This window comes from Trachypithecus francoisi, unplaced genomic scaffold (assembly GCF_009764315.1).
Source record: "Trachypithecus francoisi isolate TF-2019V2 unplaced genomic scaffold, Tfra_2.0 Lachesis_group21, whole genome shotgun sequence".
Taxonomy (NCBI): Eukaryota; Metazoa; Chordata; class Mammalia; order Primates; family Cercopithecidae; genus Trachypithecus; species Trachypithecus francoisi.
In genome coordinates this window covers 2305132-2323648 of record NW_022681467.1, presented here as the reverse complement: position 1 = coordinate 2323648, position 18517 = coordinate 2305132, and the positions used below count along the sequence as shown (strand labels likewise).

The following is an 18517-nucleotide window of genomic DNA, read 5'->3' as shown; positions in this document are numbered from 1 at the left end:
GTTAAAAAAATGTTTTAAATGTGAAAAACATTAACACTTTAATGGAAGGATGTATCTCAGTTGCAGAGTTATTATAGGGACTCTCTTTTCAAAATGAGTGGAATTCTAGCTCTAGTCTTTACTGATTATTTGACCATTTATCAAGTTTTCTACATATTCTATACCTCAGTTTTCCTATCTACAAAATAATGACGATACTAAAAATTATCCCATCTACAAGATTTTCGTGATGGATAAAAGACATGATCTTAAGTGTTTGGAAATCATCTTATACATACTAAGCATTTAGTTCCATTTGCTAATGATTTGACTGTTTCTACTAATACTTCTACTGCTACAGTGAGGAAGTTTAAAACATTAATGATATGAAATAACTAAAACTTAATTTATGCATTCAATGTAAATTCAAGCAAAAACCTATTAGAATTTTTAATTTGTCAAGTGATTTTAAAGTACTTCTGAAAAAAATATATAAAACAAGTTAAAGTGCTATTAGGCAATATTGGAAGAGGGGTTATGCCCTAATAGATATTGAGATTCATCATAAATTTATATTATTTAAGATAATAAGATAATGGAAAGAAGAGCGGGTCCAGAAATAAACATGTCTATGTATATATAGAATGTTAATATGTGATAACAAAGGTTCTTAACATCAGTGGAAAAACTATCATAACAACCAAGGTAAATATTCTTATAAGGCAAATAGATACAGGACTTCAGGAAAAAAATACAAAGGATCAATAAATATATGCTTAAATTTCCTAATAACTGAAATACAAATAGAATATGAATATTGTGTTTCTATTTTGCTTAAAAAATAGACCATTACAATTTCTATACGTTTGATTGTTAGGGGATGTGTGTTTTCCTCAGCCTCCATGACTCCAGTTTAAGGAACTAAGGTGGGGCATGGATCTGGGGAAGGATAGAGGTCAGAGATAGATGCTCAAGGAGGATGAAAGTTTCAGAAGTTGTTTTGCAGTCATCAGTTGTAATAAAGGTTAATAAAATGCTGATTGTCCAGTACCACACAGCAGTGTCATAAGGCCGTGATTTGCTTTTCGCTTATTGTAAAATCTCAAAATATGACAATGCAATTGTTTCCTGTGTGTAGGGAAATAGACACATATACACTGTTGATCAGAGCATAAAGGTGTGTGGTCTTTCTGCAGGGCAGTTTTACCGTATTGATCAAAAGATAAAACCTGGATATTCTCTGTTACAGAAAGTTTCTCTGTAAACATTTATTTTAATAAGAAAACTAATTGTGCAAAGATAAATATGCAGTCTTTTTAGAATTGTTTATATTACCCAGAGAAAAAACAAAGTAAAATAACCTTAATGTCCAGGAGTAAGAGATAGTTTAGATGAATCATGTAATTCCACAATGGAATATGCCATGTAGCCATCCATGGATGCTGTAGATTTGTATTCACGGAAATGAAAAACTCTGTACAATGCATTGCAAAGTAAGCATACACGCGCACACGCCCACACACACATGCACACACATACATACATGTACATGTCCTCAGAGAGAGCGGCCATAAAGAATGTTCAGAAAAATGTGAACAGTAACCACCCCTTGCCCACCCCTGGTTCCCCCAACCCCTGGTGGTATTTTGGGCGATTTAATGATTTATTTTTACCTGCTTGATGTTTGGACGAACGGAGGCAAGATGGCGCAGTTCCGGGTTCTTCACCATCAGCTTTCCCGCCCCCGGGAAAGCCACAGGTGGACTGTGCAGGCGCAACCCGACCTCCGACGGAGAAAAACCGGAACCCACCTAGCCACGCCCACGGCCCTGCCCCCGACCCGCCTACATCCCGCCCACTGCCCGCCCACTCCCAGGCCCAGGACATAAAAGCCCCTCCCAGCGGGCGAGCTGCGTGCACTTCCTCAGTCCTCACTCGTGTCGTGACTGCAGGAACTCCCCTGGAGAGCTCCAACGGGTGACTCCCCCGGCCTCCCCTGCCGGAGACCCACGGACCTCACCCCTCCCCCACACCTTCTTTCCTGAAGCTGGGGGACCAAAAATAAATGTGCGGTTTTGCTCCTCCCCTTGCCTACTTGCTGGTCATTTAATACTCGCCCTGGTTTCCTAGAAAGCAAATCAGCTTCCTGGAAAGCAAATCAGCTTCCTAGAAAGCAAATCACTTCACTGTGAGGATTCTTCAAGAGTATATGCTATTGTATTTTAATTAAATGACCAATACTTGCCTAATCTTTTAACCAATGCTGCCTATTGATTACAGAATCACTTCACTGTGATGTAAATAGCTCTCAGGCAGTAGAAATTTTCTACTGCCAGAAGTAAGGAGTATTTCTTTTCAAAATTAGCATATCTGGCAGAAGAAAACTGGGCAATCCGTTGACCCTGCCCCAAGGAAGAGTTCACAGGGGCTGCAAGAGGTGCTCGGAAAGGATTAAAGGACAAGAGCAGAAAATGGGTAGTTTTCCCTGAGATGTAGAAGCAGTGGTTATGTGTCACGGGAAATCTCATGGACAGTTGCTCTCATATTAAACACTGCTAATGCCAAATTTAACAGATCAGTGTGACTTTGGAAAGTATTTAATTTTGACTTCTTGGTTCATCAAGTTCCTTTCGTCCTGTGTGAACTTAACTCCGCACCCCCAGTTTAGGTAAAGCGCAGTCTTCTCTGTTGCATTTCCTCCTTTTCACATGCAAGTTCTGCCCCTCCTTGCCTGTGAAAAGGAGGAAAAAGAGATATGTATTAATTAATCCAGTATGTATTGATTATTCCTCAAGTGCCAGGCACAATGCTAGACCCTGGAAACTGAGTTTCTGTAAGTCTGGTTAGAGAGGCAGATGTGTAAGTAGGTAGTTGCAATACAGCTGCGAGTGCCGTGAGGGACGTCTGTACAGCTGGCATTCATATAAACATCCAGAACACGCACAGGGGAGAGGAGGTTCCTGGCCACATAGGGCTAGGGAGGGCAAAGTAGGATGTGAAGTGACCTGAATGTAAAGGAGGTTTCTTTCCAGGGTGATAGAAATCTAAACTTGTGAATCACTTTCAATAGTTGCAGTTTATTATATGTAAATTATATGTAAGTGAAGATGTTTGTTAACAGAGAAGTCATACGAACACACATGTTGCCCGGGGTGGGAGGGTTGGTGGGAGAAGCAGGGGACGAGGGTATGAGGTCAAGGCCTGGCCATTGTCAGGAAAGGAGGTGGTAGAGGGTGTCCTTTGAGCTTGAGGTTAATCAGAATTTAGGCTTGGGGGAGGCTGGCAAGCGTGGTCCAAGCATGTGCGTCAGAAAATGGGGAGCACGGGCTGGGGAAAGCTGGAGAGATGCAAAGAGACTGCATTCTGCAGGGCCTTGGGCCTAAGGTGAGGAGTTTTACGTGTCATCTAGTTTGTTTTCATGAGGTTCCCACCCACTGCTGGACTAATTAGGTCTGTTGTCTCTTTGTCTATAAACGGGCATTTCGAAGTAAGCGATTTACCCAAGCAGCTTGTTTAAAATGCATTCATCTAAGATCCATGCCTAGAGATTCTGATCTAGGGGGTTGCACTTGGGGGCAAGAAATCAGCCTTCATGATTCTGATGAAGGTGGTCTATGAACCAAGTTTGGAGAGACATTATTTCGAGAAGTTTCTAAAATATACACATTCATTCATATCCCAGATGCCAAATTCTTACGTTCGTTATGTAGGATCACTGTCATAAGCATTTAGGTGCTCAAGACGTTAGTGAGCCAGTTCTTTGTTTTTTGCATTCAAATTCAATTGTAATTACCCACTTTAAAAACTAAAGAATTCCTGGCCAGATGAGGTGGCTCACGCCTGTAATCCCAGCAGTTTGGGAGGCCGAGGCAGGAGGGTCACGAGGTCAGGAGTTTGAGACCAGCCTGACCAACATGGTGAAACCCCATCTCTACTAAAAATACAAAATTAGCTGGGCGTGCTGGTGGGTGCCTGTAATCCCAGCTATGCATCAGGAGGCTGAGTGCCACTGCACTTCAGCCTGGGCAACAGAGTGAGACACTGTCTCAAAAAAAAAATATATATATATATATATATATATTCCTGCAGCATATTGCCCATAGATGTCATGTTCTTTTTAGTCATATATGGTGTGAAAAAGAAAGGTGAGATGTCATTTGTAAATGTGGAATGGACCAATGAAAATGTTACAAACAAAATGAAACATTTTTACAGTTTGAAACGTTCATAAAATTATTTACATATAATTTTACTATATCTGTAAATACCTTATTTTAATATATCTGTATATATAAATTATTTACAGAAACTTTCATAACATTATTTACAGATATAATTTACAGATATTATTTACAGATATAATTATTTACAGATATAAATATAATTTACAGATATTATTTACAGATATAATTATTTACAGGTATAATTAATTACAGATATAATTTACAGATATAAGGGACTGCAATATAGCACCATCTAAATTTAAGGTTGGAGAGAATTTTGTATAGGATTCAAATTATGTGCTTTACTTCTGGCGAGGACCTATGGATACCCTTCTTTTAAACAAACAAGCAAAGATACATTAAGCATAATGCAGTGAACATGCTTTGAAGCAACCTACTGCATTTCATTTAAGCCATGCTCAAATGCTCTGTATTTCTTTTAAGAGGAAGATAAATATTAAGATTGTAATTGTAAAGATTTTTCTTCCCCTGAAAGTGTTTGCTCTGAACTTCTATTGATTTCTGGAGTGATTCTGCAGAAAAAATATATCACTATCTATAGCAAATAAAGTTATGATATTTGGTTTTAGAGATACATATATATTCTCCTTAAGACTTTTTGCCCCCAAATTAGTTATTCGTTTTTCTTCAAGACTCTGCTTTGGGAAAATAATCTCATTATGGCCTCAGCCAATGAATGTAACTCATTTTCTTTAAATGCTTTTTTGCCATTACGGTCATAATTCTCAATTAATTTTAACTTCCCTCCTTGACTGTTCTTTTCAAGAGGTATATATGATCAAGAAGATGCCTAATGACTGAAAAAAATTGTTAGATGTGGAAACTCCAGGTGAAACTGACTTTAATAGTCCTGGAGAGTGGGACTATTCTGAGCAGGTAAAGTGATGTGGAAGATTTGAAGAAACTTACCTTGTGCCAAAAAACTTTGTACACATTTCAGTATTTGTTGCTTAGCATTTCACTGTTAGAAACTGAGATTCATTCTGTGAGCTCTGGTTAGAAGTAAATATTCTTGAATAAAGTGGAGTTCATTCAGTTAGAAAATGTTTATTTTGTATCCCTAGTATATGTCAACCACAGAAACTCTCACATATTTTGTCTTCTAACTATACTCTGTATTATTATGATAATTTCAGATGGCAAAAATTAAGGCACAGAATATATAGTTATGATCAAAGGGGACAACTAGTACATAACCAAGACACAATTTAAATTACGATCTGTTTATGTTTTAAACCCAAACTCTTTCTATACCATAATAGATGAGTCTTTGGAGCAAGAAGGTTAATTAATTCAAAGAAGCAAATAAGCTGATTCTGGTTGAAAAGATGGAAATAAGAGCACCAAGGACATTGGTTTAAATAATCCCGGCAGCTAGTGAGAGGTAAATCAAAAGACGGTGCTTAATCAAATTCTCTTGACTCTACTGGTAAAATTTCAGAGACCATTTAGTCCATCACGCCTTCTTTGCTAAATGAGAATGTAAATTATACACCTCAGAAGGTCAGAGGTATTGTTCTTAGTTTCCCTTGTTAGAGAGATTGAGTAGGGTAGAGAGAAATCCAAAATCCTTTGGCAACAAGAAATAGGGAATAAGAGTTTAATTCACAGTTTGTGAATTCTGTTACAAAGAAAGCACTTTTTGGGGAGCTCAGAGTGAAAATGTAACAGAGAAACTGCCAATTTTGTTTGCTCTTAAATTGTTAGTATAATTTTATTCAAGCTAAGTTTTTCTGTGAGAAATTGTGAACTCATCAGTTTTATTTTATTTTTAGAAATACTGTACTTTCCATTATTTCTATGATAACTTTAAAGTATATTACAACATTGTCACTAATATTTTTATGGTGTGAAAAAATAGGTTGTTGTTTCCATAGATAATGTAGAATGCATTTAGGCATTTTGGAGGAAACCCTTTTTAACTTGAAATTTTTGATACTTCCGAGTAGTTTATATAAAAAAAAGTGATTGTCCTTTCATAATTCTATGTGACAGAATTGCACATAAACACATATGTTTATAGTATCTTTTTCACCTTTAATTAATTTTTAATGATAAGCATTTTAAATTTGGGGGGGGGAGAAACGGAGCAGTTTTATTTGTTCACTTATGCTCCATGTACTATAGTAGGCTCCCAGTGTCCTTTTTTTCTCACCATTAAAGAACCAAAACATAACCTCTCTGTAACTCTGGAGGCTTCTTATCCAAAGTTGTTTTCTACAGAATGGAAAGCTTCTCATAGTCAATAATCACTTCATCTGTCATATCTAGTAGTTCAATTATCACACATTAAAGTGCTTCATTGTGGGGCATTCTCTTTGATAATTTCCTCTCTCTGGTTAAAATCCAACCAGGCAGTGAATCACTTATTACTCTTCTAAAACCGGATAAGCCTCAAGGCATATAAGGCAGGTGACCTTAAAGTTGGGAAGTTTTATTGATTCACTTAAAGAGCAGGGATGAATATATGTTATTGGGTTTATATTTTTAAACAAATGTATTATATTCATTCGAATTCTATAATTTTCCTTTTAAAAATATGTTACTTGGAAAAAATATGTAATTGACAGCTCAGTATTGACTGTTTCATTCCTTAATTGTTTCGATGGGAGGACTCTACCTCGTTCAAGAACTGAAACAGGCCGGGCGCGGTGGCTCAAGCCTGTAATCCCAGCACTTTGGGAGGCCGAGACGGGCGGATCGCGAGGTCAGGAGATCAAGACCATCCTGGCTAACACGGTGAAACCCCGTCTCTACTAAAAATACAAAAACTAGCTGGGCGAGATGGCGGGCGCCTGTAGTCCCAGCTACTCGGGAGGCTGAGGCAGGAGAATGGAGTAAACCCGGGATGGGGAGCTTGCAGTGAGCTGAGATCTGGCCACTGCACTCCAGTCCGGGCAACAGAGCGAGACTCCGCCTCAAAAAAAAAAAAAAAAAAAAAAAAGAACTGAAACACATTTATTTATTGTTTAATTATCTATGGGGTTGCTGGGAGTAGAAGATAGGACATACGGCAATGTTTTTAAATACTAAATTAATGTTCTCAGATTGAGATTCCTTTGGACGATTTTATTCACCTTGTATTTCTACCCGTTCCTCTTTTGCACATACAGGCAGATTATGGCATATAGGCAGACTATGTTAGGGAGACAGTCTAACTATAGTTTATTTCTGGTAAGAATTATTTATCAACAGTAATAAAATTTTTATGGCTTTAAATCTCTTCCTTTTGGAAAGTGAAACATCCTGATGGCATGAAATGCAGCGGAGAGACCATGTAATAAAGAGCTTACAGTGTTATTTTAAGCTATTTGGCCTATATTAAAGAGTTAATTTAAAAAATACAGCATGCAATTATGGGATGAAACTAAGGATCCAGCTACCTACGTCAATGTAAAAAGGCATTTAGAAGTCCATATAGTATGACCAAATAGCCTTTGAATTAACTGAACTTACAGAATACATTTTTAGATGTACTGCTTTAGAAAACGTATAAATGTACTTTATGCATGTACAATCACATTTAATACTTTACTCTGTAAATATTTTTCCTGATACCTCCTAATATTTTTGCATCTTTCAGAAGCATTTTGTCACAGCAATTGCTTTCTTCCAGTGATGATCCAGTCTAACAAAATCTCAAACCATTCATTGGTGAGAGTTTGATTCACCTCTCCTGAAATGTCTCCTAATATTTACCACATCTCTTTTAAATATATTAAACAGTAGTTCCAAAGAAGATAAAGGAAAGTCAAATCTTCAGAAGAATCCTTCACAGCTATATAGTATTTCATTAACATGATACAGTTTGTCTTTCTAAAAGTTCTGTAACTAGATATTTTATATATTTTAACCAAATTAGATATGTGTTAAAGATAAGACATTTGAAAATGGACTGTTTTAACTCAAAGTCATAGTACAATACATTTTTCTCCTCATTCCTCAACCAAAGTTATATTTGATATGTGACTTAAGATTTTGGTTATGCTCAAAGGACTTCCAGGATTTAGAAAGAATGAGTAGGAGTTTATTAATTTATAATTGAAATAACAAGAGAATGATTATGGTAATGAGGATTCAGGTAATATACAATTTCTGATTTTATACAGTTTCAGCATTGTTTCTCATTACATTTTATTTGTCTTTTTAAGAAGATGCGAAAATGTCTCATTTGGATTTAATCTCTATAGCCTTAGCCCACTCTCTGATAAAATTTTTAATCATGAGTGAAGTAGCTCAAAGTCAAACACTTTGGAAGAAATATTAGAAGGTCTGTGATTTCAGAAGTAAAAATCAGGGACAAGGCATGGTGTCTCACACCTGTAATATCAGCACTTTGGGAGTTCCAGGCCAGAGGATCACTTGAATTCAGGAGTTTGAAACTAGCCTGGGAACATAGTGAGAAAAAAAGAAAAAATAGCCAGGTGTGGTAACATGCACCTGGAGTCCCTGCTACTTGGCAGGCTGAGACAGGAGAATCACTTCGTCCTGGAAGAGTGAGGCTGCAGTGAGCTATGATCATGCCACTGCACTCCAGTCTGGGCAACCAAGTGAGACCTAGTCTCAAAAGAAAGAAAAAAAAGTAAAAGTCAGCACCTGAAATTACAGCATCCATAGGATCTCAATAACTTAGAGTTTGACATCAGGAAAACCCTTGTAAAGATTTTCCTTTGCTGGGAAGTATAATTCATTTAGGAACAATTCAAATCACAAACTGTATTATTTAAGAGAAGATTAAAAAAAAAAAAAAAAAACTGGTACCATCCTTCCAGAGAAAACATTCAGCTTCAAAGTCAATACTACCTTAAAAAGTACAATTTATTTTTAAGCACATGTTTATTCAGTGTTTCCACTGTGCCGGTACTTTTTGAGGTATGTAGCCATGAACCAGAGACTTACATTTTCTCATGAGTCTTACCTCTGGTTGTGGAGACCCTTTATACAAATTAAGTAGATAAGGAAGGATAATATCTCTAGCATCAAGCTCTGCAATGTCTTGAATTAGGGCTAAGTAGTCAGGTGACTCTGTGACTGCTACACGTTGGCTCATTAGGCAAGCACTTACTAAGGAGATGATTTTAAGCAGCACCTGGAATGATGAAAAGTTGTCACTTATGCAGAGTGAGAGGAAAGGAATCCAGGAATGGCTTTTAAGGGGCCTCGGTGGTATCAGGGGTGATGATCAATTATAAATTACTTTCAGTTTAGACCTGGCATTAATGTGGTTAAAAATAGTTAGAAATCACATAAGTGAATATGTGGACCCGGATGATACATTCCTGAAACAGTTAACACCATTTCCCACTCCATTACCCCATAGAAGATATTGCTGATCCACCACAGAACTAGATTCTTCCAAATTCGAATGCATCTTCCAAATCCTCAATAACAGCGCTCGGGGAGTCAGAGAATTGGCTCATGAGATGAAGCGCATACGTATCTTGCTCTTGTTCTGATGCCTGGGTAAAACTCTGGCTCGAACCTCTTTTATACACCCAGGGAGATATTTTAAAAAGCTTCAGTGTCCCAGCCTGGACCATTTAAATCAGAATCTGTGGGCATAGGACTCAGGTAGGGAGATATATATATGTATTTTTTTTTTTTTTTTTTTTAAGACAGAGCTTGGCTCTCGTTGGCCAGGCTGGAGTGCAATGGCCTGATCTCAGCTCACTGCAACCTCCGCCTCCCGGGTTCAAGCGATTCTCCTGCCTCAGCCTCCCGAATAGTGGGGACTACAGGCATGCACCACCACGCCTGGCTACTTTTGTATTTTTAGAGACGAGGTTTCTCCATGTTGGCCAGGCTGGTCTCAAACTCCCAATCTCAGGTGATCTGCCCGCCTCAGCCTCCCAAAGTGCTGGGATTACCAGTGTGAGCCACCGCGCCTGGCCTCAGGTAGGGATATTCTGAAAGTTTCCACGGGCTCCTTACCATGCATCCAGAGATGAGACTAGGTCCCTGTTCCTCGGTCTCATGCTGTTTCCTACTTATCCATTCAGTTAATATATTATTAAAATAACTAAAACAAAATAAAAACCTCCAGATATGAACATAATGTGAGCCACATATGTAATTTTATATTTTCTGGTAATCACATTTAAAAAGTAACAAGAAAAAGTTGAAATCAATTTAATTATCTAATCAATACATCTAAAATAACTTTAATATATTAATAAATGGGATCGTTTACAGACCATTTTTTCATCTTATGTCTTCAAAATTTAGTGTGTTTTCCATTTCCAGAACTGGCCACATTCCAAGTGCTGAATAGCCACATGTGGCTGGTGACTGCCAGATTGGGGAGTGCAGTGTACATAATTAATCTTGTATTTTGATCTTGATCTCTGCTAATGTGCCATTAGAATGTATTAAAGCGTGCATGATTTAAAGTTACTCTAAAATTGATTTAATCCAAAATAACTTATTTCTGTAATGGTAGGAGTTTTACCTGCTGCTTTGGAAATATATTTTGTGGAGGCACGGCTTTGAGCCAATATAAAAATCATATCACAGGTGATCACCAGTTCTTACAAGAAGTTCTATTTGTGTGGTAAAGTAACAGACACACATATGTACAGAAACATAGCCATACATACAATGTTTGTTGCAAATCAATATGTAGATCTACAGACAGAGAAAAGTGACTCAAAGGAAGTCCCAGATATCTCACTCAACTGAAAGTATAATTCTTAAAGTGCTGAAAAATTGCCCACCTCCTGATATTTTAAATGCTCTGGCAAAATGGCATTTTCTGAAAATGCAGCATCCTATTATACCTTTGAAGATTTTCATTACGCTCTCTATATTTTTGCTAAATTAGCAGAGCTTTAATCATTAAGGACACTTTTAACTTCTAAATCCAAAAACCTTATAGTGGCTGGTCATGGTTAAATATAAAATAGGAAAATAATCAATAAAAATCCCTTATTCTTAACTTTATTAAATATTCAAATGAAGCGAGAAAAACAAGTGTTCAGTTTTATGAGGCAGTTTGCTTATTAGATTCTTTAATTCTTGCATTTATTCACATAGAAGTAAAGTGGCTATAGTATAAATGTATATAAAATGTACAATTTCAGATAGAACAGAACTGTCACTCTTTTATAAATTAAAAGGAAAATAGTTTGTGTATACATGAGCTTAATTTGTGTTCATCTCCAAATAATCATATAATGTTTTCCTCAATGCTCTAATTCATGGTAATTCTAAATCTTTTACTTTAAATATCATTTTGCATGTTATCGGAGATTTAATACTAGTAGAAAAGGATCAGGGAGTATCTCCTATACAAACAAAAGAGTCCTGTGCTGATTGGTGTCTTTCTTTGGATTTGTTTAACTGACTAGTAGAAAACAATCCTATTTCCCTTAACCTTGCAAGTAATATGTAGTCATTAATGAGAAGCCCTTCATTTGGAGGTCTCGAGTCAATACAGTTTTCTAAGTGGCTGAACTAGAAAAGACTAAGTCTGGGGGGAAATATAACAGAAAAGAAAAAAATATGATTCAGGATTCAAAATATAAAATATCTGACCATATCTAGAAGAAAAAAAAATGGTTCTGCTCCATTCAAAAATATGTTTCCTGTAAGGAGCAGAATGCACTTATAACACCTTCTGTTTGAAAAAAAAATGTACATTACTCTCACCCAAGTAACTCTTTCTAAACTCTTAGTTTATCCTTATCATTGAAATTATGGTAGTAAAGTGATAGAAAAAGGACATTTAAAATGGAAATTATATTTATTTTTTCATTAATTTTTTATCAAAAAAATTGAAATAAAACACCCTTAAGAGGTGATCTTTGGGACTATGCTTTTAAGAACAGAAAGGAGGAAAGGTTTATTCCTTTTATCTGTAATATCTTTATAAAGGGAATCATCATGATATTGATAATTGTGCAATAAAGCAAAAAGCACATTAAAAATGGAAACATACTTTTGAAAATTCTGAAACAGTATATTTTATTGCAGCAAGCAAAACAGATAGCTAACACTAATCATGGGCTAAACAAATGTGTTTAATATTCAATTTAATCTATAATACACCAAAAAATTGCAGATAGATTCTATCTTGTCTGTTTAGAATATTATAAGACTTTGTTCTGTATGCTTTTCAAAGCTTTGTTCTTCTGCCTTTGGGACTAAATCATAAAGTTCAACCAAAAAAGCTTTGTTTCCCAAAAGACACAGCAGGCATTGATAGTGTACTGTAGCTGTAATTCTATAGTGACACCAGATTGGCGACTGACAGAAATCTCTCGGGTGAAAGTGACAAAGCTGTAATATTTTCACAGTGGACTGACTGATGTCTTTGGAAGGTCTGTTTGATTTCAAAGGACATTTATATTTTTCTGTGAAGACGAAAGTATATTAGACCTTTGTGATGAAAACTCTCTGACTGCATAGTAAACATGGAGATAAATAAAATTATAGTGCTAGTTTCCTGAGTTATTTATTGCCTGAAGCTGATTAAGAATATTTCAAAGTATAGATCAAGCACTATTTATTTTTGGGACAAAGTGGTTATAAGGTTATCTTTATTTCTATCTGATTAATAGAGAATAAATTACTTAGAAAATAGAACGTGTTGCCTATTCCGATGAAGAGTGAGGAGCACATGTATTTTTATGAGATGATGTATTTATTACTTATAGTTAAAATAATAAATATTTAATAGTTTATCACATAAAGTATTTTGTTTATATCAAGGTTTGAAACAAAGCAGGTAACAATATTTTAATTTTTTTCTGCTTAGTTTACTGGAGGGTATCCAGAATTCTTGAAACTTTAGTAAACTAAGGAAAGTGCCAAAAACTACATAAATTTAATTAAAAGTTAAGTTTTACAATTTTTGAAAATTTGAAACTCTAAATACATGTCAAAATCTGTCAAACTTAACATCAGGAAAATATGAGTAATTTTTAAACTTTCACTTTCATACTGGTTTATAAGATACGTATTTTAAGGAGAAAACAAGAAACAATTCATGTGTTCACCCCAGCATTCTTGGCTCATATTTTTTAACTGAGTGGTTAATACTCACTGTGTTATTTGAAATTTGATGTTGCTTATTAGAGCTTACTTAAAGTCTTGCTGTTTGAAAAACTATACAACTGTGATTAACATGGGTTATGTTTGTAAGATACAAATGATATATAATTTAATATTTAAAATATTAGTTATAGCATTTTAAAATAGCAAAATATTATTGTTTGATCAACTACTTAGGAGAATAAAATGAATCTTTTATTTATTTTGTATATGGAATTAAGAATCAACACAATTCAAAATTGTCTGGGCTTTTAATGTTAATCATGTTACATTTGTTTTTAAATAGTTTTAAAATAGTGTTCATATTTCTTTAGGGTCAAAATACATCTCTCCTTTCTTTGGGCCTCCATTGGATTCCCTTCTAGCAATGGTTTCTTAATGGCTGCCTTAATAAATGGGTTTGTATTGTCCTGGAAGTTGAAAATAAAATTGCTTGCCACAGATTTCACTGAAAGATGTAAACAATATAGCGTGAAATGGTTTTGATGCAGAAGTTTTACTGATGATAGGAAATAAAGCCTAGAAATGAATTAAAGGTTTATAAGGTTTATCAAAATATTTTAATTTTTATCTTTGAATTTAATCATATCATTACCAATTTTTATTACAAGTCACTGTCCATTCATGCAGCGGTTTTCAGCCAGGCCTAGTACTCTACTACCTGAAGGCACTTGGAAACCTGGAGGGACTTTTCAGTTGTGGCAGTAACCAAGGAGTATATTTCTGGGACTAGATGTAAAGAGGCAAAGATGCCAATTATCTGACCACTCAGGACAGTTTTACACGATATTAGTTTACTGTTGCTGCTGTAACAAATTACTGTAAATTTAAGTAGATTGAAACAACACAATTTTATTGCCTTACAGTCACCTGGAATTCCAACAGAGGTCTCAATGGTCTAAAATCAAGATGTGGACAGGGCTATATTCCTTACTAGAGACTCTAGGAGATAATCCATTCACTTGTATGTTCCAGCTTCTAGAGGGCATTCCTTGGCCAGAGGCCCCCTTCCTCCATTTTCTGAAGTCAAACATTGTATCTCTCTAACTGTTCTGAAGTTTCTTCTCTCAAGAACTCTTCTGAAGTTTCTTGTCTTATAATCACATTTGCAAAGTCTGTTTTGCCATGTGAAGTAACAAACTAACAGGCTCCAGGGGTTTGGACATTTCTGGGGGGTAGTGGGGTTCTGCCTGTTTCATGCACCATGAAGAAATTTCTCACTTTTGCAATAGCTGGAACACAGAGGAGCCCTGTGTTGGAGGGTAGTACATGAAATAAGCTAACAAGCTTCACTTCTTTGAAATTTGCATTTGATGCCACTTAAATAATGCTCGGGGTTTGTCCCAAGACCGTATCTACTTATTTTGTAGTTTCTGCCTAAAAAAAGCTAAAGTGGCAATATTGAATAATGAATCAGGATGACATCAGAGATGGCTCTAAAAGCCATTGCTAAGATATATTGATGTAGATATCTAAGCTTAATATCTGGATTTCTTCATAGGCAGCCTTTTGTGATGCACACCTCAGGTTCTTGTTCTATGGATTCTTGCCATCTGTCTTTTAAATATATATGTAGAGATGGAGTAGGTATGAGACTAGAAAATAAGAGGGGGAAGAAGTTTAAGACAGCAGTCCTTCATTACTTAATTCCTGGATGAGAAATTTTAGTTTAATCCATGATAGTTATTTCTTAGAATAATCATCTAGATTTCCTATATCTCTGCAATATCTTTTATGATTTAGAAGATTTCTTTTCCAATACAATTATATATCATCAAATAAGTTGTTATCATCTATCAGGAATGTTTAAAGACTTGAGTTTCCAAGTAATATTCCCTAACATTCAAATACATTTTCAAAAGATTTTTAAAAATCTATTAAAACAAACAGCCGATAATTTTTTACTATACATAGATTATTTAATTTGGAGTAATGATAAAATTGTAATTACATTATCTGTATATAAAATTGTGATGAAATTTGACATTTATTTAACAGTTCACTATTTTCAAAAATACTGTGATTTGTAATACCTGCAATGGCACCATAATATAGCTGTTAGTATTTTTATTTTGCAGGTAAGGAAATTGAAGACATAATAATCTTGTCCAACAGCAACACATGTAGTTAATAATGAAGCCAAAATTGGGAATCTGAATTTTTGCTCTGTTTTTTGGCGCTGTATTAAAGTAGAATCATTGTAGAAATATATGTATGCTGTTGATTCTTCCTTAGATGATATTAGAGTTCCCTGATTAGTAATGAGTGACTAGTTTGAATTACTATAGTTTGAATTATATACTAGTTTATAATTGTATGTTGGTTAAGAAGCCAATATACAATCAGTCTTAGACAATCTAGGATTGTCTAGACTTCCTAGCCTTGGACAATCTAGGATTTCATTGAATGCTGAGTACTTTAGTGGGCCAAATCTTCAGGTTAAATATTTCTGGCTTGTAAAATTATAATTTGCTCCATGAAGCTGATTCTGGGTTTAGATTGCTAAGGAAAGTCAGAACTAGCTAAATGAATCCTATTGGAATTACATGCCTTCATCAGCTTTTAGCTGATGACCATAAAGAGGGGAGGAAAGACGATTCTCCTTGGAGGTTTCCTTTATCACTCATGAATTTTTAAATTAAAATCTATTTTCTATGTTTCAGACACTTTATAAATTATTTTAATTAGCATTTTAATACTGGCTTCATATTAATAAACTGAGATAAAACTTTAAATTTTACAAATGCAGTAATTGATTATTCAGTACAGCTACAATATCTTTGTAATTGGAGCTTTGAAACAATCAAGAATTTTAAAATGCAAACGTTATGAGATGGTTTCTCCTACCTGCATATTTGGTGACCATTAATTCTTCTGTCCACTATGATTTTTAACTTGTCATTATTGATTGAAAGAAGAATTTTAAATAGGAAAAAGTACTCGAATTAATGTAATTAAATCAAAATAATTGAGTATAAAATTGCTTACCATGGTATAACTTTTTTATTTTTTATTTTTTTACTTCTCACTTTCATGTTCTTTGGTGTCATCAACTTTCACTTGTACCCTACGTGACCATAAGCCTACTGGAAAAAACTGGGAACATGTCTATGTTTTGAGGTTCGTTATTTAAAAGAGAATAAACACCTATTTCATATGTACATCATGTATCAATAGATCAGGTATCAACTACACTCTGATTTTTTTATTCTGCTTTGTTTCAGATGTCTATATGTATGTTGTTGGTTGCTTTTGTTTAAGATATTTGATAGCATGTCCGCAAGTATCTCTCTTCTTATTTGTAGAAAGGAAACATTACATAATGTCATGGAAGAACCAATAACAATATATTCTCATTATATTTGACTTTTATTGGGTCATTCTTTATATAAAAATTTTCTTTATTCATACCATCGGATGCTATGGGAAATATTTTCGTTTATTTCATACAGATCATTAAGTTTAGAGAGAGAACACGGATAGCTACGAAGTGATGAAAGGATGTATGATCCAAGCTAGAGCATACACAGTGTCTCCTTTGAAGCAATCCTAAGATTATGGTGCATTTCAAAACATAGTTGTTTTATACAATTCTCCTTTTAATTTAGTCTACATAATAATATCGTCCTGCCAACATTTTCCAAAATGCTGGTGATTAGGCCTATGTTTGGCAAAAGCCTATATATCTGTACTCCATAGCACTGACCAGTAAAAGGAGGAAAAAAACATTTGAAATCAGTATGATTTTATTTCGTTTAATCAAAGGCTAATCATTACCAAAGCAAATGCTTCGATTGTTTGGTTGTTCAGAAAAAATTATAAATGGTGGCCATTTCATTAAGCTTTTAAAAATAAAGGCAACTACAATAAATAGTTACAGCCTGTTTATGTCCACTTTCCTAAGTTTTAATACACTACAAAATTCAGCTGACTTACTGTTCATATAACCAGCTTAAGAGTGTAAGTGGCAACTTGGAAGATGACATTTGGAAAAACAGACTGCTCTCTCAGCCCCGTGAGGCTCACTGAGCATGAAACGATCACTGGCACCATGGTGGCCTTGTATTATCAAGTAACTGGAGTGAAGTTGATATACCAGCAGTGGCTGGAGTCGGGTTCTGACTCATCAAATAGACCTTTTCGTGCTCTGCTACGTTCTGGTTCAGGAAAGCTACCATATGTAGAGAACTGTGTACATAAATTTTGGAATATGATTTCTTGTAGCTTTTGGATAACTGTTTTGAAACTCACATGGCAAAAAAGAAATATTCTTAGTATTTCAACAAAATTATGTTTATTGTATTTTGAAAAGTCCAATTATTTTTTAAAATCTCAGTTGTTTATAAATATCCTTTTAATCAGTCTTTTACATCAAAAGTGATGTGTTTAATATACACTTACTATGTACCCAGAAAAATTAAAAATAACAAAATTTTAAAATGCTGTTTCAAACAAACATTGATACTTATATATAGCATCTAAGATGGCTTTAGCAATATATATTAATACACAATACATTTATATGGTTATGATAACTTAGAATAAATACTGTTTTTTCTAAGTATCATTTAATCATTCATCCAGTAATATTTGAGAGTCAAACATGTAAAGGGTACCATGCTATTAATTATTTTTGAATCTAACTTCCCATTGGAGTGAGTAGATAAAAGTAACTTTTGTTACAAATGAAGATTTACATAGATCATTCTTTTAGTCACAAAAGAGGAAGGGAGAATTTGTGAGAAGAATGATATATATATATATGTACTTATCTTTATCATTCTGAATTTCAGCCTGTCAAGACTTTCTATATGTGGGACAGAATTGCACAGAAGACACAAATAATCCCGCTTCTGTTTCAGGACTCCACTGTGCACTGACTTTTATTTTCCCTCCCCTACAGATCATAATCTGAGTTGCTAAGTGAAAAATAGTGGAATAAGCTTTAATCACAGGGCTGGTTCCTACATTTCCTTTAAAAACTGTCTGAGCATTTCATCCTTCATCTTGTGCCTTTCTTGGGATAAGAATGGTGAGTTGGAAGAATCCTGACTCTCTGGAAGTCTCTGAGTAGCTGGGGAATGGTGACCTTCAGCCACTCGAGGGAACCTTATCCTTAGAATACTAATACATACTATTGGTTTGGGAAGGTGAGATATGAAGATTAATTCATCTTCATTGATATTTAATTATACTTTGAATGTAAGTTTTTCTAATCCATTGACACACATTCCTTTCGATCA

At 35.0% G+C, this 18517-nt stretch overlaps 1 protein-coding gene across 1 annotated transcript in view; it reads right to left on the bottom strand.

Moving 5' to 3' along the window:
• Positions 1 to 2261: 2261 nt before the first annotated feature.
• LOC117069083 (serine/threonine-protein phosphatase 2A regulatory subunit B'' subunit beta-like) overlaps positions 2262 to 18517 on the bottom strand; it is a 65565-nt gene continuing 49309 nt past the window's right edge. The window contains 1 exon segment of the mRNA XM_033187085.1: positions 2262 to 2464. Coding sequence (XP_033042976.1) covers positions 2262 to 2464 — 203 coding nt within the window.